The 27225-nt window shown below is 40.8% G+C and overlaps 1 protein-coding gene across 1 annotated transcript; it reads right to left on the bottom strand.

The window, feature by feature from the left end:
- Nucleotides 1-294: 294 nt before the first annotated feature.
- On the bottom strand, nt 295-26048 carry LRRC74A (leucine rich repeat containing 74A). Its single transcript, XM_087704579.1, has 14 exons — nt 26012-26048; nt 24582-24695; nt 23665-23840; nt 22985-23092; nt 20556-20652; nt 17868-17917; nt 16103-16184; nt 15775-15860; nt 15012-15206; nt 12737-12832; nt 10132-10275; nt 6396-6503; nt 657-742; nt 295-382 (listed from the first exon to the last, which is right to left on the bottom strand). The coding sequence occupies exons 1-14, from the start codon at nt 26046-26048 to the stop codon at nt 295-297; spliced, it is 1467 nt and encodes a 488-aa protein (XP_087560705.1).
- Between the last annotated feature and the right edge of the window lie 1177 nt (nt 26049-27225).

Below are 27225 nucleotides of genomic sequence, written 5' to 3'. Positions count from 1 at the left end.
TTCACATTCTGAAATGAGATGAGATTGACTGGCATCTCTAGATGAGTTGGCCAACATTTTCTAAGACTTGACTATGGCCTGCTTCTGTCCTCTTGCCTTTTTGACTGCCCTTCACAAATACCATTCATTATACATTCCTCTTTTGGATGATGCTTCTACTACAATACATTTTATTGTTTTATTGCTTAAACTTAAGGTCTGTGGATATTCAATTGCCCCCCCCCCTACCTCCAGCACTTATTACTCAGCCCAAAGCATATTTCTTAGCTTCCTGCCAGCACTCATCTTTTAGGACTATTTTTCAGCTTCATCATCCTCTTCCTCCTCCTCTTCATCGCCATTTTTCTTGGGTTTCTTGACCGGCTCCTCAACTCTATAGTGACTAAATTGAAAATGAAGAAAAAACAGTACGGTTAATAATAAAGTAACTTTGCTGAACTTTTCTTCCTTTTCCAAGTTCCTTAGGATGCTGAAAATAACTAATAACTAAATGCCCAGAAGGCTTGAAAATATCGCCCTATACTGTATATTGAGTTTGGGGCACATCAACACAAATGGTCAATAAGATCACAAACAATGCTTCTATCGGTATGTAAGTCTCCCCCCCCTCTCTTTTAAAAATAAAAATGTTTAATGTAATAGCATATAGCAGTCACCTGTAGTCCACGTAGCCTGTTCTGTTGGGGTCTAATTTGCGCACCAGGTCTACAACTTGCAGCCGTTTCAGGGGGATCTTTGATTGCTTGAGACACAAGAATATAATTATTGCATAGATCTTGGTTATCGTTACAATGGGCAGCAGCCCTTGGATGACCTCGAGTGGTCCACCAATTGAAGCAGGATCACATCTGGTTATAAGGGGAACCATTGTGAAAAACTAAAATTGTAGGCTAGACTGGGAAGTTGGAAATACAACCTGGAAAAAAAGACAGTGATCAACTAATTCGGCTTCACTGCTAAAATTTTGTAGACATTAGGAGCAGAGTTCCCTTTGAGAAGTCTCAAAAGGTGGAAACATCTAGCCCGTGATGGAGAACCTATGGCACGCAAGCCACAGTTGGCACAGTGACTTCTCTGTGGGCACCTGATCCGTCTCCCCAGCTCAGCTCCACTGCAAATGTGTGCATATCTCCCTCCAGCTAGCTGGTTTTCGGGTCTCTGCCCCACATGGGGTGTGTGTGTGTCAGGCACGCATTCCATTATGGGTACATGTACACTTTCGGCACGCAGCGACAAAAAGGTTAGTCATCACTGACCTTGCCAATCTTGGTTGATTTACTCTATTTTACGGAGTATAAGATACACCTTTTTCCCTCAAAAAAGAGGGTGAAAATCTGGGTACATCTTATACATTGAATACAGCATTTTTGGCCTAACGAATCCCACCCTCTTTGAAAAAATGGATGTGCAGATGGATTGGGAGGCTTGCAAAGTGCTCCTGGGGTCTTAGGAGGGAAAAAATGAACAAAAAACCACCTGTTTTTGCTCATTTTTGCCTACCCCAGCCCCAGGAGCACTCTACAAGCCTCCCAAAGCCTCTGTATGCCTTTCTTTTTTTTGCAAAAAACAGACCGTTTTTGCCCCTCCCCCAGCCTCCAGGAGCACTCTACAAACCTCCCAAAGCTCTGCAGCCCCCCCTTTTTGTTTGCAAAAGACAAGGTGTGCAGAGGATTTGGGTGGCACGCAGAATGCAAAAACATTTTTTTAAAAATTGCCTCTTCAAAATCATGGTGCGTCTTATACTCCGGTGTGCCTTATAGTCCAAAAAATACAGTAAGTAAAGTAAAGTGAAGGTTGAAGTAAATGTAGCCAGATCTGAATAGTACTTGGAGGGAGATCTAATTACTACTCAAGAGATGTAAGTTAGACTTATAATTTTAAAAGTTCCCAGAAGAAAGCAAAGACAACAAACATACTAACACTCCTTTCTCCTATTTTTCCCACAATAACAACATCTTAGACTGATAGCAGTTTGGGATGGAAGTATTTTTTTTGCAATAATAATTTTCATCCAACAGAAGGCAGAAAGCCCAACCCTACTCATATTAGATCCTACATTTCCTTACCAATATCCATAATTGAACTGGGCATTCCATTTCAGCTCCCAATCTTTGGAGAGCCAGAGATGAAGGACATTCCTCCATCCTGGTCCTCCTCGACCTCTCAGCGGCTTTCGATACCATCGACCATGGTATCCTTCTGCGACGACTGCGGGAGGTGGGAGTGGGAGGCACCGTGTTACGGTGGTTCTCCTCCTACCTCTCGGACAGGTCGCAGTCGGTGTTAGTGGGAGGGCAGAGATCGTCCCCAAGGCCCCTAAAATATGGGGTGCCGCAGGGTTCGGTCTTATCCCCCCTACTATTCAACATCTACATGAAACCGCTGGGAGAGATCATCCGCAGGCACGGGATCAGATACCATCAATATGCGGACGATACTCAATTGTATCTGTCCGCCCCGTGCCAAATCAATGAAGCGGTTGACGTGATGGGCCGGGGGCTTGAAGCCGTCATGGACTGGATGAGGATTAACAAGCTCGTGCTCAACCCAGAAAAGACCGAGTGGCTGTTGTGTTTTCCTCCCAAAAATTTGGCCAATAATCCAACACTCAGGCTGGGGGGTCAAATTTTACACCCCTCAGAGAGGGTTCGCAACTTGGGAGTCCTCCTGGATCCACAGCTGTCATTCGACCACCATATAGCGGCTGTGACCAGGGGGGCATTCGCCCAGGTACGCCTGGTGCGCCAGTTGCGACCCTACCTGAATCGGGAGGCCCTCACAACAGTCACTCGGGCCCTTGTGACCTCTAGGCTGGAATACTGCAACGTGCTCTACATGGGGCTGCCCTTGAGGAACATCCGGCGACTTCAGCTAGTACAGAACGCAGCCGCGCGAGTGATTGCGGGTGCACCCCGATTCACCCGCATTACACCTATCCTCCGCGAGCTGCGCTGGCTACCTGTCGATCTCCGGATGCGCTTCAAGGTGCTATTGATCACCCATAAAGCCCTACATGGCAGTGGATCTGGATACCTGAGAGACCGCCTTCTGCCAATTACCTCCCTACGACCTATACGATCTCATAGATTAGGCCTCCTCCGCATTCCATCGGCCAGCCAGTGTCGGCTGGCAACTACAAGGAGGAGGGCCTTTTCAGCAGTGGCCCCGACCCTTTGGAACGAGCTCCCCGTAGAGATTCGTACCCTCTCCACCGTCCAGGCCTTCCGCACAGCCTTGAAGAACTGGCTCGCCCGTCAGGCCTGGGGATAAGGATTGCTACCCCGCCCGAATGTTGTATGCATGTTGTTCATTATTTTATTATGTGTTGTTGTCTCAACGTTGTATCCCCCCTTCCCTGGTTCTCTGTGCGCCGCCCTGAGTCCCCTCAGGGAAAAGGGCGGCCTACAAATGCAAATAAACCTCTATAAACCTCTATAAACCAATCTCAGTTTTAGCCACTACCTAGTAATATGTTAGCCGTTAGCACATTACTCTTTGAGCTATAGCTCTATTTCTATCCATCTCTTTAAATATTATCATAAATCCACCATGTTTGTAATGAAATTGTTGGAACAGATTCATCTTTACAGATTTCACTTCTTTCCTCACTGCATTTTTTCTTTCCCGTGTAAGCCACAAAGACTCCCTAAGCAAGCTGGGCAGCTGTAGAAATTGAATGAATGAATGTTTTTCTGTGTCATCAGCATAAGGGAGAAAAGTCTATATCAATATCAATAGTACATATCGTGAAGACAGTTTGCAAAATCTTAAATGTAGCATACATGTAGGAAACTTCTTTTTCAACTCACACCTTTACCCTCTGAAGTTGAAAATGTCTGTTTATTGAAGGTATTTTGCTTTGAGACTTTTTGGGAAATATCAATATTTACTGTTTCACATTTACTTTGGCACACTGTAGTGAGTGAGGAAGGAGTTCTTGACAGAAATATGCAAGTTTTGTTGCCAAGGCAACAAGAAGTAAAATATTTGTTGAGCCCAGGATGTCCTCACAACATCTGGACTTGCAAGAGTTTGTTATAATAGCTAAACTCAATCAAAGTAGTTTTAGCCTTCTGGTGGAGTTGATTTCCTGGTCTAGTCCACCTAATGCAGCTGTCATAAACCTTTTTCTGTCTGACATATTTGGTCAACAGGGGCCACTCAATTAATGTACTGCTTAGAATCTTGGCATTCATATCCCCATCAAAGATGGGCAACAAAAGGCAACTATGTCCTATATTTCCTTGAGTACTTTAAAGGCCCCTCAGAATCTTTAAAATTCATGCCACCAACATCTCACCGGTGTTAAATAAAAATGATGTGATTTTCCTCTTTCTCTCTGGGAAAAACACAGCTACGATGGAAATAAGGTAAGAAGCTTTTCTTAATTATTTTCTGTCAGAGTCTGCACAGTGTGACTACTATTTCGAGACAACCCAGGAGCAAAATAAAGTACATAGTGGTTTATATACAAGACTTATATCAGAGGTGGTATTCAGCAGGTTCTGACCAGTTCTGGAGAACTGGTAGTGGAAATTTTGAGTAGTTCGGAGAACCAGTAAATGCCACCTCTGACTGGCCCCGCCCCCATCTATTCTCTGCCTCCTGAGACCCAGTTGATTGGGAAGAAATGAGGTCTTTTGCAATAACCTTCCCCTGGAGTGGTGTGGGAATGGAGATTTTACAGCATCCTTCCCCTGCCACACCCATCAAGCCATGCCATGCCCACAAAGCCATGCCCACAGAACTGGTAATAAAAAAAATGAATCCCACCACTGACTTAATTCTGTATCTAGGGGATCCTTGATTGTCTTCTTGCTGACGTTTCATTACCCCAAACTAGTTAACATCATCGATGCACTGATGATGTTACCTAGTTTGGGTAGTGAAACGTCTGCAAGAAAACAACCAAGCTCAGAGAGCACCAGGGACCTTGTTTCAATCCCGAGCCAAAATATACATGCACATGTTAGGCGAATACCAGGCAAGCAAGCAATTTTCAACTCTACACGGGGAACCACAATGGAGATAAAACACGAGGAGAGAGAGAGAGAAACACGAGGAGAGAGAGAGAGAGACGCCCTCATATGGCCTCCCTTATATAGACAGCTTCTTAAAGTGGCAATAACCCTGCTCACTCATCCTCATGTCATCATCTCGATTTACAGCCTTGAAGCAGCTGGTCAGCTATTAAATCGTCATTATCCTGATGTTTTCCTTTTTTAAAATCTTTTTTTAAAAAAACTTCCTCGCTCCTCTAATGGAGAAAAGGACCAACTGTTCCAGCCCTCTTCATACTCATGCCATCTGTGGCCTCTGACTCTTGGGCAACAAAAAAGTTGGGGATAGGGAAGGGAGTGCAGATTCCGACCACAAAACAATTAAAAAACCTTTTCTGATCATCAGTATAATTTTATATCTATTTGTTTATTTATTTCACTTGTATCCTATCATCATCATCATCATCATCATCATCATCGTCATCATCGTTATTATTATTATACAATTGTATCACAGCGGCCAGTTGTTTCGCCGGATTTGGCATTGGTTACTAGTCGGGCCCCACCCAGGGGCCTAGGTTGTTGTTGTTGTTGTTGTTGTTGTTATTATTATTATTATTAATAATAATAATAATAATAATACAAATAACTCAGTGTGGCAAACATATCCAGCACTTTCCTTCTCTCATTTTCAACAGCAATCCTGTGAGGTGGGCTGGGCTAAGAGAGAGAGAGACTGTCCCAAAGTCACTCACCTGGCTTTTATGCACAGGGCAGGACTTAAACTCACTTTCTAACCCGATGACTTAACCCTAGACCAGTAATGGCGAATAGAAATGTCACGTGTGTGCTCATTGGAGTCACGCTCCAGAAAAGCTGAACTTCCAGATTCTAGTGCACATGTGTGCCTAATGATCAGCTGATTGGAGCGCATGCACAGGCTGGTTTTCAGCACTGCTGCACACAAGAAGGGATGATGCTTTGGAAAAGCCTAACATTCGGGTTCTAGCATGCATAGCTTGCTATGGGTTCTAGCCTGACAATCAGCTGGCTGGTGTGCATGTGTACACTGGTTTTCAGCACTGCTGTGTGCACAAAGGACAGATGATCGTTGCATGTGCATGCATGCCAGAAACCCGGAAAACAGGCAAGGCTGTGCATGCTGGCCGACATGGCTTCACGTGCCACTTTGGGCACATGTGTGCCACAGCTTCGCCATCATGGCCCTAAACCAAGCTGGCTCTCTGCTTTTTTATCTGTCTTGGTTTTTCAGATGCAGATGAGTTGAGAGTTGTAGTGGTAAAAAGCTGGAACGCTCTAATGAATTTAAAATTCCCAGGGATCTTTTGGGGTTAACCGTAAAAGTTAAAAGAATTCTACGTTTTGAAACATTACCAGCATCATGGCTCTCCGAAACTCTGCCACGGGAATTTTCATATCACCATATTTATCCATACTCTTAAAAAAGTCCCAAGGCTTTAGTTTGTTGATATCTAAATAGACCTGGGGATAAAAGAGGAAAAAAATGAAGAAGTGAGTGAGACCACAAGTTCAGTATTTTAAACCACTTCCCTCAGGGTGGCATCAAGTGTCTTTGGGTAAATGTGCCACAACATCCGTTTCTGCAGTTCTAAGATAAAGGCTAAGTTTTCTGTTGCTGGAAACTCAACCTGCATCCCCTGGATAGGGCTCTTTGATGAGGCTGTTGTGAATTTTTCTGCTTTCTAACTATTAATACTTTAAGCAATCATTAAACCTTGTCCACTTTTCATTTCAGAAAATATAACATTACTTTTGGCCAAACTATAATTTCCTCTTTACAACTGAATCACTTCCCTTAAGGCAAACTCATGGTCTCCAAGCTTTCTCTTAGTTTTAATTCTTCTTAACTCTGATCCTGCCATTTTGGAACAGCCAGCTGCAGGCTCAGAAACCTCATTATGCTGCTTAAGGAATGGTTCTCCTGAGGGACTCCTTCAAATGGATATCTCTCTTTTTGGTAGCACATTCATTAAATTTCTACTCTCATTGCGAATCTCTTTCTTTAGATCACAACGGGCAATAAGTGGCCAAGGATGACTGGACTGTAACTTCCACCATCCCTCAAAAGAAGCCATTTGGCTTGGATTAATGAGAACTGAAACTCAACCACGGCTGGAGAGTCACGCAGGTAATCCTTGCTTAGCGACCACAATTTGGACAGCAGCTCAGTCATTTATCAAAGCTATTGCTAAGGGAAACATCACGATTTTACAATCTTACTTCAGCTTCCCTTTGCATCACTTACTTGTGAAGACTAAGTTCAAAGACTGGTTGCAGTTTCTTTTTCATCATCATTATAACTATAATTGACCGTACAAGGCAGTCACTAAATGAGGAGTACCTGCACATCTATGTGCTATATAGCCGATTATTTACAGTACAAAGTGGGTAACATGATGTTGTGTCATTGTGGTTTGGCAGAACACAATAGAAAGGCTTCTACTATCTTCCTAGGTGCAAATGTAATTATTAGTTGATTGGAATAGTTATTTAAAGCTAAATATGTTTTAACATTCATAGTGCTGGCACTTTTGGTATATAATGCTTTTTTCAGAGAATTCTATCTGGGGCAGTGGTGGGTTTCAAAATTTTTTAGAACCTTTTCTGTGGGTGTGGCCTGCTTTGTGGGAGTGGCTTGCCAGCCATGTGACCGAGTGGGAGTGGCTTAGCAGTCAAGTGACTGGGTGGGTGTGGCCAACTTGTAAAATATGGTGAAACTCACTTAACAACGCTCTTGCTTAACAACCAAAATGTTGGCTCAGAAACTCTGGCATTTGAAGCATGCAAGTCTTAAAGCTGTCAAGTTACAAGACCCTTGCACCCCTAACCCTTTAGAAAAAAAAACCCAGGGGTGTTCAAACTTGACAGCTTTAAGACTTGTGGACTTCAACTCCCAGAATTCCTCCTCCAGTCATGTTGGCTCAGGAACTCTGGCATTGAAGTGTGCAAGTCTTAAGCTGTCAAGTTACAAGACCCTTGCACCCTTAACCCTTTAGAAAAAAAAAACCCAGGGATGTTCAAACTTGACAGCTTTAAGACTTTAAGGTTTAGACTCTTAGAGGCGGGCGGGGCGATTGGTGAGCTAGCCAATCAGTGAACGGTGAGCGGCGGGGCAAGCGTGGTGTGGACGGGTGGGGGGAGGGAGCTGGAACCAGTTCTAAATGGCATGGTAGATTTGTGGAACCTTTTCTATAGAAGAGGTTAGAACTGGCAGGAACCCACCCCTGATCTGGGGGATCCTTGGTTGTCTTCTTGCTGACGTTTCATTACCCCAAACTAGTTAACATCATCGATGCACTGATGATGTTACCTAGTTTGGGTAGTGAAACGTCTGCAAGAGAACAACCAAGCTCAGAGAGCACCAGGGACCTCTTGTTTCAACCCCGAGCCACAAATATTCTTCTTTATTAGTAATTCTATCTAGCTGTTTCCTGCTTTACTTATAGCTTTAAAACATGTTAGTTCAGCAGGCAATTGAGGAGCACATCAGAGGGCAAATAATGAAAGCAGTGTCACAACACCATCATGACATAGGTTTTGCCTCTTTCAATTGTACATTGTGACATTCCACATCCTTGTGGAAAGGGCAGAGCCTGCATCATAATAGTAATCCTGCTTTTAAATAAATAAAACATTCAGATCCTACAGATACTTCTGGGGCACATCCTGGTTATTGCTCCATCAGGGGCTATTTCCAGCTTTTCCATTTAATATAATACGTTTTTACTTTAATACAATACAGTTTAGTTTGCTGACTTGGGTAATATAATTATGATGGGCTTTATTAATGCTGTAATGTCTATGGGCGAGGCTGGCAACCAGCCAAGAAGGCTAGTCTCTATAGAGAGGCTATCAAAGCAGTAGGAAGAAATTTCTCTGATCTGTAAAAAAAAACATATTCGAATGGATTGCAAAAATTTAGAATAGAGTAGACCCTTTCATTTCAGCTATTGATCCATATGCCACACAGAAATTAGGCCCAGACAAAAGAATTTGGCCTTCACTAATTTGGAGGGAGCTGAGGTACTTACCAAAAAGTGTTCAGAACGTTTGAGATAAAGCTTAATATTCTCAAAAACCTGGCAAATTCTAACATAATTCTGAGGGCGTGTCTGTTTCTATGAGCGTGTGTGTACATATATGCAGGGGTGGGTTGCTACAGGTTTGTCTGGGTTTGAAGAACCCGTAGCTAACATTATGGCCGGTTCAGAGAACCTCCAAATCCCACGTCTGGCTGGCCCTGCCCACTCCTCACCTCCCAGGTGTCTCCATGTGACCCATTTTGGATGTGAAGTAAGTGCAGGGCACACGCGGAGGCTCAGGGAGGGGAAAAAACAGGCCTGCCGGAAGGCTTCAGGACCCCAGGGGAGCAAGTTTTCATCCTCCCAGAGGCTCGAGTAAAGTCTCTGGAGCCCGGGGAAGGTGAAAACACCCCCCCCCATGGTGCAGGAAGCTGAATAGGCCACGCCTATCCTAGCCATGCCCACCCAGCAACCTGGCAGAGAACCCCTTGCTGAAATTTTGGAAGCCAACCCCTGCATACATGTGTATGGAAGATATTGTGGTATAATGGTTAAGGTTCTTAAGCTGGTCAGGAGTGAGGAAATTCAGGTTCATGTCTTCCCTTAAGCATGGAAGACAGCTGAGTGACTTTGAGCCAGTCACGCTCTATCAACCTGGGAAATTGCAAAACAACTGTCTACCAACCCACACTGACCCTCCATGAATGATTACGGTCCATAACCTTCAAGGAAGAAGGTCCTGCAGTAGTTGATTCAGGTTGTACTCAAGGACGAAATATCCACTGATTAATAAAGGCTGAACAGATTTTTAAAACTATGCATTTATTTTTAACACTTGATTCCAAACCCTGGAGCAATTTGCAGCTAATTTACTATGGTGTCTTTCATTAATGCAAGGTTTGAATGGCAAAGCATTAATCCAGACACATTGCAGATGGAAAGGGGGATTGGCCATAGCATCATCTAAATTTTGCATTATTGGAGGAAATGAGAGCTCAAGAAAGACCCAATATTCTGAGTAGAAGCCTAAAACATATCTCAGGTAAAGGACTGACTGTTACATTTACCTGAATCAGCTTCATAGCATCTATCTGATGCTCGGTTTTCCGCACAACATGACCTCCAATTCCTCCATAGATGATATCTAGTTCAGGGCGTACTTCACAGACATGATCTAACAGCCGGATGAAGCCTTCATTTACAAGCACATTCTAAAATAGAGCCAAGAGCAGGATAACAGGGTTTTGGGGTTAGAAATAAAGGATCCCTTCCCCACCTTTTAGTTCCCATAAGAAATTAGCCACTGAAACCATTTCAATGAGTCATTCTAAGTACAAGTTGGATGGCTATGTCACTGTCCTCCAATTTTTGAGTCAGAAGAAAAATATTCTGGCATCTCTCTCTCTCTCTCTCTCTCTCTCTCTCTCTCTCTCTCTCTCTCTCTCTCTCTCTCTCTCTCTCTCTCTCTCTCTCTCTCTCTCTCTCTCTCTCTCCCTCCCTCCCTCCCTCCCTCCCTCCCTCCCTCCCCCCTCTCTCTCTCACACACACACACACCACACACACAAACACCATATACACACACACACACAACACACACACACACAAATTCTACCCAAGGATGAGGCCAGCAAATAGTGATATGCTTACAGTAGCACTTGAGGGAGAAAAGGAAGATTCCCAGTTTCATTTTTCCCCACCAAGCATTTGTCCTCTGTCAGGAAAAACAAGCAGCAACCACTTCCTTTAAGATGTGGCAGGACAGGGTCATAAAAGCATATGGAGGAACCTGCTGCTTTGCGGTAGCCACTTTTGAAGGTGTCCAAGTGACAGGTTGTATATGTAGAAGGAAGGAATGCTCTGAACAAACGTTTAGCACTTTTCTGAAAGAGCACTAAATTTATATCTTAAAATAGTCTGACTCACCAGCCACAAAGAATAGAATAGAATAGAATAGAATAGAAGAGGCCTTGGAGGTATTCTAATCCAGCACCCTGCCCCCTGCTCAAGCAGGAGAACCTATACAATTTTAAATAAGTGACTGTCTAGACTCTTCTTAAAAACATCCATTGTTGGAGTGCCCAGGATTTCTGGAGGCAAGCTTTTCCACTGGAGAGAGGGCAGGCACTCTCACCTCAACTTGTGTTTCTCTGCCATGCCTCTGACCCACTGACTGGCTTCTTTTTGGACACAGGATTTGGACACTAGTAGGCAAAATGGCACAGCCTACATCCCTTCGTAATCAAAGCAAATTTATAAAGCAGAGTTACAGCAAACCTCTACTGCCCACCATGAAAGCTGGAACGCCCACTAGTGGGCAGTAGGGACCAGGTTGACTACCACTGTTTTAGACACTTCAGTGCAGAGTAGAACTGCCTTCTCTTCAGAGAATACTAATTCTGTTTTCTAAATAACAATAGAAACACATCTAATGCTCTTTCAAAAAAGCATTCTATGCATGCATCCATGGAGCCTGGGTAAGATCTGACAAATGTTTCAGAAAAAGCCAGGGATCTGGTTGATCCTGCAGTCAAACCCAAAATGGCACAGGAGAAGGAGCATTTCCACAACAGAGGCCAATACAGATTGTAGAGATCCTATTCCTAATCACATTGCTAGTCAATTATCTATGAATCATCCTCAATCAAGTAGATAGCATTAACTCTGCCAGAATAGGGCACATCCTTCTTTAAAAGCAGAAGTCAATTTAGAGCTTAAAGATGAACTTAGGGTAACCTCTGAAGAATCTGAATTTATAAAAACAGTTACCATAATGTTCTTGGTACTGACAGGGAAATTTTAAGATGAACCTTCTGGCAGAACTCTAATTATTCTCTGCTTTTCAAACTATGCACCCAAAACTCAAGAGTTCTGTGATTTGCACAAATCTACATATGTGCCATTAGTTTTCATAAATGATTCAGCCTCTTTTTCCTGTTTTGAACAAAGTATTCTGCTTTGCCAATCACGGGTAGCTTTACTAGGTCTTTCATACAAATGTACTTGCTAGCATATTCTTTGGAACAAAATGTCATGTATTTCCAAACAAATGTGCCTGAGATCATTACTGTTTTATATCTCTCTTTTTGAAGATCACTTGGTATGTATGCGGTGAGCTGCTCTTTTACTATACAATTCATTTCAAGATGGACTTTAGTTTTCTTCATTTAACTCAGGAAGCTCAGAAGCCTTCAAGCTAATATTCCTCTGGGCTGTATTGGAAAAGGAACTAAAATTGTTTATGAGGCTTTAAGATGATTTCAATATTATTGAATGTTAGGACTCTATTAGTAACCAAAGGTGTTATTTGATTGGCATGCATGATGCTTTTCAACGATGTTCTTAATAATGGGAGGAGGAGGAGATAGGGAGAGAGAAAACGTTTTGACAAGATTGTTACCCCTAGGGGTTTCCCTAAAAATCTAACAAGAGGAACAAGAGGAATCTAATGAGATGCTAATGCTGCAAATGATCCTATCTAATATTTAACTTGTACAGAGTTTACAATATACTGTAAATATCTTATGCTATAAGATATAATTCTGTAAAAAATTATTTCTCTTAATAAAGTCCAAGATACGTGGCAACCTTGCATTTTACCAACAATTGGTTTTGTGCACATAGCAATATATATATATATATTTCTTAACTTTCCCTCTCTTAATTCATTCTTACTGAGATGTTGATTTCTTCCATTCTGGATTTTGGATTCTTCCTGACTGACATGAGAAGAGCAATAGCGCCTTCTACTGTGAGGAGATTCTGGGACATCTGTGAGGAAAATAAACTATAATTTGGATCCTGAAATAATGCACAAGAAATTATTTTGGTCCTGGAGCTTAAAAAAAAGCCTGCACCTAGATCTGGAGACTTGATTCTGTTCTAATTTTAATATAGATTTGTTGCATGATTTTATACAATGCATGAACTCGTGAGCAACATTCTTGACCTGTAAAATGGAAATAACAGTGACCAGTAGCTTTTAAAGAAGTGCAATGCATGTCTTGGACATTGTCATGGATTGATGATCTAATTAGAGAAATTGATTTTTAGCAAGGATGTCTGGGAGGCTAGAGAAGAAGGGACAGCTGCCTGGAAGAACTGTTGATTTTGTTCAGCACAGTCAAATAATATCATTGTTCATTGTTTGTAACTCTGAACAGATTTCTACAATGCTGCATCAAAAAATAGCAATGGTTTCCTCTGCACTCATTTCCTTTTTGATAACTTCTTATTGGCAGTAACCGCTTCTTGATAACAATTTTGACTTAGGATAAGATATTGAAGAACTTTATTTTTTTGTTATTATTAAATGTGCTAAATATATTATTACTATCTTATCATATGGCAGCAGCTGCCCAAATTTAGCTGGGCTAAGAAGCTGACACAGGTCAAGGGGTGGTGGGGTGGTAGTGCAAGCACTGTAACAGGCATACACATTATGCCATAGTGTATGCCAGGGGTGTCAAACCCGATCGCATCGCAGGCAGTATCGTGATGCATTGGGATGTTTTTTGCTTTTGTGGAGGTGGGGTGGGCGTGGCCCACATGCCGCCAGTTTGACAGATCTGGCCTATGTTTACTTATGGGGGGAAAATCCCATCCTCCAGACCAGGGGTCTCCAACCTTGGCAACTTTAACATTTGTGGACTTCAACTCCCAGAATTCTTCATCCAGCTGGATGAGGAATTCTAGGAGTTGTAGTTCATAAGTCTTAAAGTTGCCAAGGTTGGAGACCCCTGCTCCAGACCAAAGGAAAATGCTGATGGTGGTAGATAGATGCAACTGTTATTACATTTCTACAGCTTATATTGCTGACATAAATCTCAAACAAGGATTGGAAATACAACAGACATCCTCATTTAGTGACCACAACTGGGACCACCAACTTGATCACTAAGTGATGCAGATGTTAATGGGGAAATCACTGGACTGCTACTGTGCTTACAATTTTACTTTGGCTTTTCTTTCCCGCTGCCCCTCTCCTGCCCTTTGGAATACTAACCCTGACGCTGGATAATAAGCAAGAAAGGTATTAATATTTGTATTTACGTTCATAGGATAAGAAGGGATTACAAGAGAGTAAACAGGGCACACAATGGGGAATGCAAATTGAAAGAAATGCATGCATTCCTTTTGATGTGTGTTCTCCATTGTATACTTGCTTACTCTCTTGTTATCCCTTTCTCTCCAATCTCTCTGCTCTGCAGGGGGAAAATTGGTTAGCCAACAGGAGAGGTTGCTTGAAGAGATCACTTGTTGGAGTGAAGAAAAAAAGAGAGTAAAAACAGGTCAGCATCAGACAATGCCTACTAGTTCATTGTAATGGCAAATATGTGACAGAAAGAGACATTGCAATGTTCGTAAATGCCCAAAAGTTATTTTGTCAGCAATATCATAACTTTGAATGGTTGCTGCACAAGGCTGTCAATAAGCAAGATCTACTTATAGTCAGGGCTTTCTTTGTTTGTATGATCAGCTGCAAACTAATCTCAAATAAAAGCTGTAAGAATGACCACTTTCAGCCCCTAAATTTATAAGCAACATGGTATGTGAATGCCCTGGTCAAACATCTTCTTCTGGCAGGTCTTTCTTGCAACTCTACATTTCTTATCCTCTTTGCTACTTCAACTGATTTGAAGTCAATCTCTGTAATGTTGAAGTCTAGAAACAGGAAAACATAAGAACAAAATTTGGGAACTTTTCTCAGATTCTACAGTGAACTCCTTAACTTTATCAGTGCTGTAGACCAGTGGTTCCCAAACTTGGCAACTTTAAGACTTGTGGACTTCAACTCCCAGAATTCTCCAGCCAGAGAGTTGAAGTCCACAAGTCTTAAAGTTGCCAAGTTTGGGAACCACTGCTGTAGACAGTTCACCCAGGGCCATAAAGTTGGCAGACCAAAAGAACGTCAGACTGGTAGACCCTCAGTCAGAAGATGGCATCCCACCTTTAGGATTCTAAGGCTCCCATTCATTTCTAATCCTTTGCTTAGCTTTATTGCCCCGTCATTGCTGATATGGTTGTTGCTGATATCCAATTCAGCAAGCGTAATGTTGACTTTCAGAGCTTCTCCAAGGGCAAAAGCACCGTCATTTCCAAAGCCATTCCAGGAAAGGTTCAGTATCTTCAATGTTCCATTAACCTCCAGGAAAAAAAGAGAAGATAAAACCAACTTTTATCTGTGGCTATGTAAATCTTTAAAAAACATTTTAAACTTCAGCTCTGAAATCAGAAATGAAATCAATTTGAACAGAACTCTGATCATGTTTTACATCAACACATATATAATGTGAAGGCCTTACTTTCCCAACATTTTTTTCTTCCACACAGAGACCAACTAGATTACTTTGGGAATCACAGTTGGGCTAAGGTGTGTAGAACCTGCTGCTAGTGATATTGAAAAACTGCATAGTAGCTGCAGTGATTCAAGGCTGATTCTGCCTCTTAAATTTTCCACAATGCCACTATCTTCTTGAGACTTGAGGCTTTTAATTCATAGCTAATGAAAGTGTAAATCCACCTGAAGGACAGAGCGAACCAGGTCACTCTCAGCAGATCTTCAGAGCTACAGGTATGCCCGAACCGGGCTGAACTGGTAGAATCCCACCCCTTGGCTTTTATCGTTGTTTCTTTGGTACCATACTCAGCCTTGCCTTGCTCAAGGCCTTAAACTCAAGACATCTAATGCAGATAGTCCAGCAAATTCTCACCTTGAGACTATTACTCAGGGCCGTAGCACCCTTCAGCCGCAGATGATTCCAGCTCAGATTCAGAATCTCCAGTGATTCATTGTTGACTGAATAAAAGATGCACAAACACTTATATATGTCATACGGGCACTTTTGCAAGATTTATTTATTAAATGTATGTGCTGCCCATGTCACTATCCAAAGCAACTGTGGGTTTTGTATTGTTTCTGGATGTTTACTGCTTGTGAAATATGAATACTACTCTGGAGTCCTTGATGGTCTTGATATCTGACTCAGTAATATTACTATTTGGCACATCTCCTCCCTTAAGTTGGGAAACAAAACTTACCCAGCACCTGTCCAAATAGCTCTCCAGCTTTCTCGGAAAACTCATTGTAACTGAGGTCCAGCTCTATCACTCTGTAATTAGCCTGTAGAAAGATTGGTGCAGAGACCTATAGAGTCAGTTGTTGTCTTCTATTAAGCACTTGCCTTAAAACAAGGATCACCTTTTTCACAAATGCTTGTTTATGATATGTGAAACTCTACTTTTCCAAGGCGTCAATAATAATGTTTCCAAGGTAGTGTTGTATATACATCCATCTACCTTAAAACATATACATGGAATACCACGTTGACCTGATACACTCTCAGATGTGCTATTTTTGAATTTCCTCTGCATCTCGACTGGTAGTGTAACTAGTTATCCAATCTTGAGGTAGCATTTAAGTGTTTTCAGAATAAAACCATTCTGGTTTATTCTTCAGAAAACCTGATTAATAGGAAACTACAGTATGCTGGGAACTACAGTCTAGGTCAGGGGTGTCAAACTCAAGACTTCTGGGCCAGATCCGGCCTGCAAGGTGCTTAGATCTGGTCTGCACGGCCAGCCTGGAAATAGCAAAGGACTGGCCTGCAGTGCCTCTGCTAGTGAAAACAGCCTCCTGCAGCATTCTGCCAGCCAAAACAAGGCACAGGGAGGCATGCACACAGCCTCCCTGCACCCTGTTTTTGGCCTGGATGGCCTCCTGCAGCAGTCTGCTTGCCAAAATGGGGCATGGGGGGCACCCCATTTTTGCCAGCCAAGTGCTGGAGGTTGTTAAGGCTGAAAACGGAGTGTTTTGGCTGGCAGGGTGCTGCAAGAGGCATCTGTCCCATCTTTCCCCCCCCCCCCGCCACTCCACCCGGCCGGCCCGTGGAGGACAACTACAATACTGATCCAGCCCTCAAAGAAATCCAGTTTGACACTCCTGCTTTAGGTTGTAGAATATGATTCAAACAGGAAGCCAATTTCTTAGTTGTTTTTGTCTTCTGGCAGCTTTGTGCAAGCGCACACTGGGAATAGGCTCCAGCTGTTCTTCTGCCTCACTGCTGTCTGATTCCCTCTCTGCCTCCGACGCAGAGCCCTTGTCTGAGCTTTCCTCAACCCCCAGGACTGGCTCATGTTCCTCCCCAACCTCCTCCCCATCTGACCCTGCTGCCAGCTCCGCTGGCTGCTGGCGAACCACAACAGGACCAAAACCTTGATGAAATAAAAAGATTAAAATCTATCTCCAGCATTCAGCAGGGGAGGCTGTGTGTATGTCTGGAGAAGCGGTTATCCATAATGTGATGGCAGTTACCAAGGTGGTTTGCCATCTTACCCATGCCCTAGGAATCTCACAAAGGGAGGGAACTTCCCTGGATTGGAAGGGAATTGGACAGGCAGATTCAGTTCTACCAAATGCTGCACAGTTTAGAGCTTTAAAGTTAATAACCAGCACTTTAAATTGTGCAGATTATTTTGTTCTCTTTAATGCTTGGTCTGAGCTTCTTATTGCCAGAAGTTATTCACTACAATGCTATTGCTTCAGAATTAGTCCTTCCTGTACTGAATGAGCAATTGAGGGTGTTGCATGCAGGAATTATTGCACTTGTGGACAAGAGGTATTTTCCAAATATGGCCTTTTGCCATGATTGGGGATGACTGGAATTGTAATTCACCATATCTAAAGCTTGAGAAGCTTGCTTTAAAAGTTCCAGTTAGTTTGGGCAAATTTTATTGTTTTCCTATTTTTACTTAAATGCTTCCTTTATTCCAGATGCCCACCTGTCCCCTTTAGCAAGATACTCACAATTAAGGATTCAGAAAAATAAGGCGCTGCCTCATCTCTAAAATCATTTCCTAAAGACAAAGAAAAAGTTACTAAAAAGTTGGCGGGCTGTTTTACATAAGACAATTGCTAAGTCAGTTTCTCCCATTTGCAAAGGTTACTTGTACAATTCATACACAGTACACAGCTCTCATCTAATATACTTTATGATGCATGTAAAACTCAATTTCATTTCTTTTTAAAAATGGAAATCCTCTTTATCTTGGAAAAGAAGAGGATTTTTTTTTTATAATTTTATTTTTTATTACATAGACAACATCACATAACAATAGGAAAAAAAAAACAATGGGAAAGGGAGAAGGAAAAAAAGGGGGGGAAAAACCCCATCATCACATACAATATGTCATTTGATCACAGGTGCATCCCTACTACGTTTATACATCCCGTATCTCTCTGTGGTTTAATAAACACCACAATAACCTAGGGTTTAAAAAAAAAAAAGGAAAAAAAAAAGGGGAAGAGAAAGACAAAAAAGACAAAAAAAAACCCATCATCATATGCAGCATGTCGTTTGGTTACAGTTGTTTTAACCTCTGCATCTTCAAATAATATTTACCGTCTCAGATATATCATCTAATATAACTAAAGGCCTTATTTTCATTCTACAATATATATTTAGTTAACATTAGCATTATTTTCCCCCAGAGAGTATACTTCTATTTATTGTTAACCTTGCATTTCATACCTTCAAACAGAGATCTTATTCCTTCATTGTTCAACAAAGCATCGCCAGTATATACCAGTTTTCATTTGTTCCCCTATTAGAATTGCTTTATCAGCAGCGACATATCATTGTAATAAGTTCTTAACCTTATATATTATATCCCCAGACCTTACGTTAATACTTCATTGTGTCATTATTAGATTATTTCACAGCATAATTATATCATCATTTACTTTTTTCAATTAAGGCATAAGTATATCATTTTTCATTTCCAAGGTTTTTTTTTCCCCCTAGCCACCGATAAAACAAATCCCATATCTTATAAAATTGTTCATCCTCTTGCTCTCTAATTTCAAATGTCAATTTACTCATTTCAGCACAGTCCATTATTTTTCGGATAACTTCTTCCTGTTTTGGTATTGTTTCGTTTTTCCAGTTTTTTGCAAATACAATTCTGGCTGCTGTTAACACATTTACAATCAGATATTTTAAGTCTTTGTTATAGGTTTCTGGTATGATTCCCAATAAAAAGACCTCTGGTTTAAAGTCTATTTATTTGTGTGTCATTTTCTCCAACCACATGTGGATTTTAGTCCAGTATCTTTTAGCTTCAGTGCAAGTCCACCACATGTGGTAGTATGAGCCAGGTATCTGGTGACATTTCCAACATTTTTCTGATTTATTCTTGAACATTCTTGCGATTCTGGTCGGGGGTAGGTGCCACCTGTAAAACATCTTATACAAGTTTTCTCTATATGCAGTAGACATTGTCATTTTGTAATTTTGAGACCACAATTTCTGCCAATTCTCTAAATCAATCCCATACCTAAAGTTTTTTCCCCAAGCTATCATAGTTTCTTTAACTTGTTCTTCATGCAATTTAAACTCCAATAAATATCCATATAGTTTTTTAATTACTTTTTCATCAGTACCTGTTAGAATTTTGTCTAACTCAGTCATTTTATTATAAAGACCTTTAGTTTTTCTATCTTCATTATATCTAGATTGTATCTGTACATATGAATACCAGTTCATTTCCATCCCTTCTTGTTTCAACTCTTGACTAGATTTGAGCTCACCCTCTGTATTCAATAATTCTGTATATCTAAAGAAGAGGATTTGACTTAATAATTCAGGAACTGGGTATTATCTAAAATTAGGAGGCAATCTATTCCAGCGGCATCAAACTGTTAGCCTGTAAAAATAAGAACTATCAAAGTGGTTAGTAGGAATATATCAACAAAACTTTTAAAAAGCTATGTTACTTATAGAGATAAAAAGCTAAGTAAGTGACAACAATAACAAGAAAACAGTTATCAATATAGGAGTTTTGAGATACTATAAAATTTCAGGTAAGACTTTTTTCAACCTCTTGATAACATATGAAGTGACTCGTATTTAGATTTGTAACAGTGGTGGGATTCAATTTTTTTTACTACCGTTTCTGTGGGAATGGCTTGGTGGGCGTGGTTTGGTGGGCGTGGCAGGGGAAGAATATTGTAAAATCTCCCTCCCCACTCCAGGGGAAAGTTACTGCAAAATCCCCCTTTCCTCCTGATCAGCTGGGACTTGGAAGGCAGAGAATCAATGGGGGCGGGGCCAGTCAGAAGTAGTATTTACAGGTTCTCTGAACTACTCAAAATTTCCGCTACCAGTTCTCCAGAACTGGTCAGAACCTGCTGAATACCATCTCTGATTTGTATGCCCATGGTGGGGATTGTGATCCTAAACTACAGTTGGAGTTCAACTTTTATGCTCAGAGAGGAGGCAAGCAGCAACATATGAAGAATCACAAGTTTCTCACCTGTGATTTACAGGCCCCAAAGGTACAGATGTAGGGTAAATCATTATTCTGTATATCGTCCCATTCCTGCCAGCCAAAATCCTTGGATTTTTTAAAGAGATCTTTCTAAGAGCAAATGTCGTATTCTGTAAAGCTGAATATCGCTCTGTTGCATCTTTCTGCCTTTCTGGAAGAAACCTACCTGCAAGTCGAATGGAGCGGATGTTAGAAATATTGTGGTAAAACATTCTGCAGATCGCTTCAGCTCCATCTTTGTTGAGGTGATTATGGGAAATATTCTGAAAAAGAAGAAAAACTTATAGAGAAGAGTTGAAAGATGAAATTGATGCACTTTGCAGTATTTGAGCAACTAGATATTTGTGAATTCCTAGAGAATGACACAGTCCATGTTATATGCCAGAATTTAGCAAGATTTTACTCTTCTTCAAATGTTTTCATTTTCAAATGTCTCTGTTTATGTTTACACAGAGTTTGATGTACCTGCATTTAGCCATTATGCCATGTCATTGCTGTCAAAAACTTTGAGTGAAGGCTACCAAAAGACAAGAGATTTAAAAAAAGAGGAATCAGCCACAAAAATGCACTTTCTCAAGTTTTCCTCATCAACATGAGAACAAAAGGCTTGGAGAGACATCTTGATGTTCACATGTTGATGAACACTTTAAGAAGAACAAAACTTTCTTAAACCTGATCGCCCAGGTTTCAACTAAATGGCTTAAAACTCAGTTGATCAAATTTCCATGTAGACTTAAATAGTTGATTGTACCCGAAGTAGTGTAGGCCAGGCAATTAAATGTACATTTACTTTGTACTATTTAAATCTTTTATGTAATGATGTCATATACAAATGGCATAACTGGTAACTTGCAATTTAATAGATAATCACGGGTAATAAAACCTTCCCTCTAATTAGTCCATTACACTGATTTTTCTTCGTGTCTCCACAAACACATAGACACACTTAATTTTTGTAAATAATATATTCATTTGCAGATAGGTATTCATATCTAACAATGAATAATTTTTTTAGTTAGTATTTTGTTGGAATCTTTAATATATTTTAGAATGAAATATAGTTGTTCAGGATTCCATTAGTTCCTGCTGTCCCATTAAACATTTAAGTTTAATATATGTGGAAGTACCGTATTTTTCAGAGTATAAGACACATCTCAAAAAAGAGGGTGAAAATCTGGGTGTGTCTTGTACACTGAATACAGCATTTTTGGGCTCCTGAAACCCCGCCCACTTTGCAAAAATGGCTTAAGAGGCTTCCAGAATGCTCCTGGGGGCTGGGGAGGGCAAAAATGAGCAAAAAACTGGTCATTTTTTGCTGGCTTTTGCCCCCCCCCAGCCCCCAGGAGCACTCTAAAGGCTATGCATTTTTGACAAAAAGGGCCCCATTTTGACAAAAAAACGGGCCTGTTTTCACGCAAAACAGGCCATTTTTGGGAGGTCTGCAGAGTGCAAAAACTTTTTTAATTTGCCTTTTCAAAATTTTTATGCATCTTATACTCCAAAAAATACGGTGTTGTACAAAATAAAGATAGGCAAATGAAAACACTGATCGCTCCATCAATTTTTCCTGTACCTCACATAACTTTCTAAGAGATAATGTACAGTACATATAGCCATTGAGTGTATCTCTATTATTATTGTACTGAAGACCATTTTCTGGAGTCTACACTTGGAAACAAGTTGAAGAAACTGGACCAATGTTATCAATGCAAAATTTGTCCACCACCCATCTACCCACCCAAGAAGGCTTCAAACTATTCAACCGCTCTTTACCCTTTATTTTCTGCTGAATTCTGAAAAACCAAAGTGATGAATCTAAGAGACTAAGAAGACATTCTAGTAATATTGTCAGTACAATCATTGGGCCTGTTTATTCACTCTTCTTCATATAAGGAGAGCAAATTGTAGACAATTTTGGGATGGGGGGATTATAAGAAGAATTTAACACTTTTCCTCTTGTTGTCATAGTTGCTCAAACGGATTACTATTTTCATAACTTACAAAACATATATACAATTTTTATTGAGAAATAAAAATATAATAATCATAATAGTATTGAACTTGTAAGTTCTACCACAAATATTTTAGAATGCAATAAAGTAGTTCAGGATTCCATTAATTCCTACCGTCCCATTAAACACTCAAGTTGAATAGCAATTTTTGCATTTTCATGAAGACAACACTCAGGCTTTGTGCATGGGGCACTAAGATGTTCACCTTTGATAAAGATATAGTGGGATCAAATAAGTAAAGACTGTGAAGCTCATAGCATCATGATAGGGAACCTATGGCACGAGTGCCGGAAGTGATATGCAGAGCCATCTCTCTGGGCATGCAAGCCATTGCCTGTTGCTCGTCAGGGTTCCAGTGTCAACTGGTCTTCATGCACGTAGGAACGCTGGAAACTGGAAGAGCAGCCACTCGGTGCCGAAAAGGTTCAGCAACACACTCATAGCACATCCAGAAAAACCATGAAATAGCCTGGCATACTAGCCAAGCATAATTCTACAGAGCAGTACAAGAGACTTTTCTTTGAGCATCCTTTGATGCAACAAAAAGCATCCTTTGTTGACCTATGAGGGAAACACAGAATACCATCTCTTGGATGTAGCAGTTCTCTCGCAACATCTGTACTAAGTATGTAGTTCCTTCAGCCAGAATCCAGTTATCCTCTAGCTCCAGTTGAGTGATGGTTGTGTTGGACTACAGAATGAAGAATTCAAAAAGGAAAAAAATGCAGACACTTAATAACATTAATTTACATGATTAACAATGTAAATTATGGGCAAAACAAAAAACGCCCATAACAATTCAAGCTGCTACCTTTTGGAACCATACGCAGCTTCTGGATAACCAGAAGGGCTGTCTCATAACATTCAATATATTCACAGTGAGAGGCTTAAGCTAACAATGTTGTATATCTAAACCATTAAAACATTTCTTTAACTCAGACTTTTTTTCCTTGTCTATGTACCAGACATTAAGACTAGTACATCAGTTGTTCGCATCTCTTGCAGATTATCATCTCTATACCTACAAGTGGGTGTCTTAATGGTTTCATGTAAAGAGGTCTGGTATTCTAGTTGGTCAATGTTAAACTCAATTACAGTTAAAATGCTTAAAAGGTGGAAGGAAGGAAGAAGGTTCATGGAAATTGCCAGTTTTACTATGTATTTAATCTACTCTATCAGTAATATAGGGTGACCCTTTAATCCTTCTTCCTCAAACTGGGAAAAGTGTGTAGAAATGCAATAGCATCAGGTAAAAGTACTTACAACCAGAGCAATAGCAATGGCCTTGGTTCCCTTTGGTCCAAGACCATGATGGTTGAGATTCATAACAGACTCTTCCATGTTCCGGCTGAAGTATGACACAGGAATCACTCCCACCAGCTTGCATGCCTCTCTATACAGGTCTGGACCCTTTACAGTTGTAAATGAGCGCTCAGCATCTGCAAAGGATACATTATATGGATGATAATCAGAGGTGGGTTGCTCCCGGTTCAGCCTGGATCGGGTGAACTGGTAATAGCAGCAACAGGAGGCTCCGCCCATCCACCCAGACGCTTCTGTGCATGCGCAGAAGTGGTGCAAGCGAGCGCAGGAGCACGCCCAAACGGGTAGTAAGAACATTGGCAACTCATCACTGATGATAATGCATACTTTAGTTCAATACAGAGGAAACAAGTCCTGTGAAAGGCTTCACAGAACAATTATCAAAGAGAAGTGAATTGGTGATCCTTGATATATCTGTGCATGCAAGTACATTAAAAACTCCTCCTTCTACACACTTTCCTCCTCCTATTTCCCCCACATTAATAGCCTTGTGAGGTGAAGTGAGCTGGCTAAGATAGTACTGGAACTCATAGTGTTCTGCTTTCCAGTGCAGTGCCTTAATTAGGCTAACTTGGCTCATTATGTGTAATGAAGTGCTATTAAAGCTGCATTGTTTCAAATCAATTTCAAATTTATAAATTCATTTTGATTAGGTTGGTGCTATCTAATAATGTTGATAAGGCTACTTTACGGCCTACCTCTGTCTTCTTTTGGGCTAGGGAACTACAATACAAACAATCTCTTTAAGTAAGCAACAGAAGCCCAATGTTAAGGTGACTATGTTAAGGTGAGCACTTTGGAGAATTCTCACAAGATGTGAAGAATGTTGGTATGAAAGACAGAATAGAATTATTCACCTTCAATTGAAAGGTCTGTGTCGGAACTGTCTTCCCTCTTCTCTTCTGCTACCTCAGAGGCATCAGCAGTTGACAATGTCTCCGGATATGTGCTGCTTTCTGATCTCTCACTACCTGCAATCAGATTAATTATTTCCTGCATAAACAGAAGGTTCTTAAGATACCCACAATGTTTCATCACTAAATCTATTAATGAACTTCAGAGACGCTTAGACAGCTGTTCATTTTTTCCCTTTGTTTTTGGGTTTCTTCTGCCCAGTTGTCCATAACAATCATCAAAAATCTGTTACAATGAATATTGTCTATGGTCAGAGTCAGAAGAGATAACCACAGATAGTCATTTTAAGTTGACCCCTTACAACACCTGTAGTGTTAGTTCAAAAGGATACCATTCCTAGTTTCAAAGGACATTATGCTAAGATTAGAAAAACCTCTGTTTTCCCTGTTATTTGCTTCTCTTATCCAAGTTATAGTCCCCACTATTTATTGACCTTTCACCTAAAATTATGCCATTCCCTTTTATAGTGTTCCTTTCCTGCCATTAACTAGAAGACCATAATAGTAAGCTCCTGTAACAATTGGAAAACAACTAGCGTGATGGGTTCTCCTTTATTGAAGTGAAATGGTTTGAATACCATTGTGTGCAAAGACTAGAAGCATTCATAGTTTATTGTACAACTAAATAGAAGCAGAAATATTCTTTTAAGAAAGTCAAAGCCATTCAAGGGCTTCAAGTAATTATGTTATTAAATCTGATATTTGTGTTCTGATTTTACAGTTATTTTTGTGGGAAGGGTATGCAGGACATTTCTCTCTTCCTTCCACTCACTGGATTATGATTTGCACCTTTGGGGCCTCTCTAAATATTACTTAATATTCAAAACTGACATGCGATCCACAGCTCTAGATATATGTGAAAAAAAGAAAGCTGGCCATAGCCACTGACAGAATTCTTGTTTCCCTGGATGAGTTCTCAATATTGAACAGGAAACCGTCCAACAGCTCTTGTCTTTGCCTGTCATGGCATAATAATTTCTGAATAACAAGCATTATTAGTACTATTCAAACCATGGTCAAGATTTGCAATTGATACATACAATTCCAACTCTTTCTTGATATCTAATGGTTATCCAGATTTTTGTGGTCAAGATCTGAAAGGCTTTAGATTAGGGGTATCAAACTCACGTCATTACAGCAGCATCACATGATGTACCAGGACTCCCCTCCCCTTTGCTAAACTGAGTGTGGGCATGGCCAGCGCATGATACATCTTGCCCGTGTGCCAGGAGTTTGATAGCCCTGCTTTAGATCTGAGATAAACTTTGAAGATAGGCAATATTTGTTATACAGCTTATTTCTTAAAGCAGGGATTGGCAATCTTAAACACTCAAAGAGCCATTTGGACCCGTTTCCCACAGAAAAGAAAATACCGGGAGCCACAAAACCTTTCCCATGCCTGAGAGCCATGGTGGCGCAGTGGTTAAATGCAGCACTGCAGGCTACTTCATCTGACTGCAGTTCAGCAGTTCAGCTGTTCAAATCTCACCGGCACAGGGTTGACTCAGCCTTCCATCCTTCCGAGGTGGGTAAAATGAGGACCCGGATTGTTGGGGCAATATGCTGACTCTGTAAACCGCTTAGAGAGGGCTGAAAGCCCTATGAAGCGGTATATAAGTCTAACTGCTATTGCTATTGCTACTATTTCCTGAGCGACCACAAAACTAGTATATGTACTTGAAGTAAGCATTCTGTTTTCTTCTGAAACTTTTCTTTTCTTGGATTTCACCATGTTTGGCCAACCAGGGGTTGAAAAGCTCAAGAAATCATATTCCAGTGGGTGTCGCACATTGGCGGGTGTAACGCATATTTTGAGCAACAGGGAGCCGCAGCAGAGGGATAAAAGAGCCACATGCGGCTCCAGAGCCACAGATTGCTGACCCCTATCTTAAAGCCCCTGGATTAGTTCAGGAAGAAGCAAATGTTTTACAGTCACAAACTACATTTTTCTTATAGGAGAGAAAATTGGCAGGGAAGGAAAGGATTAAGCAACTATTGTAAGAAGGTTCACAAGAAGTTTACCATATATATATTTCTTATCAGTTTATTTTTAAAACAAATACTAATTATTTAGCTGAATTCCAGCAGTGCAACCTGTAAGAAGTTCACACGCAGTGAGTAAGCCTCTTATATCCCAATAGGGATCATTCCATTTGTAATAACAGCATTGTTTTACTCTTTGGGGCCTAGGGATAGGCTTTTTATTATCAGCTGCTCAATCAAGATGCAATAGTTCACTCTTTTTTACTATAGTAAATGCAAACTAAATAATCTAATTGATTTTTTGTTTCTTGGTGAAAATAAATGAAAACTGGCAGTTATCTTCATTTCTGCATTTATACAGATCTAGCAACTGGTCCATTTTACACATAGAGAGACATCAGTGTCCATTACCCCTTTTTCGATCTCACATATACACAGAGTCAACATTGCATAATTACAACATTTGCTAAAAGTTGAATGGCATTCTTTAGGGTATGTTTATTTTGCTAAAAAAAATTGAATACATTTACTGCAATCTCACCTTCCTCCTCCTCCTCTTCCAAAAACTGTAAAAAGTCCATGTTGTTGCTGAGAGATCTGATAA

This window comes from Thamnophis sirtalis, unplaced genomic scaffold (assembly GCF_051295495.1).
Source record: "Thamnophis sirtalis isolate CommonGarterSnake01/CBP01778 unplaced genomic scaffold, rThaSir2_p1.2 scaffold_1, whole genome shotgun sequence".
Classification (NCBI taxonomy): domain Eukaryota; kingdom Metazoa; phylum Chordata; class Lepidosauria; order Squamata; family Natricidae; genus Thamnophis; species Thamnophis sirtalis.
This window is presented reverse-complemented; position numbering and strand designations above follow the sequence as displayed.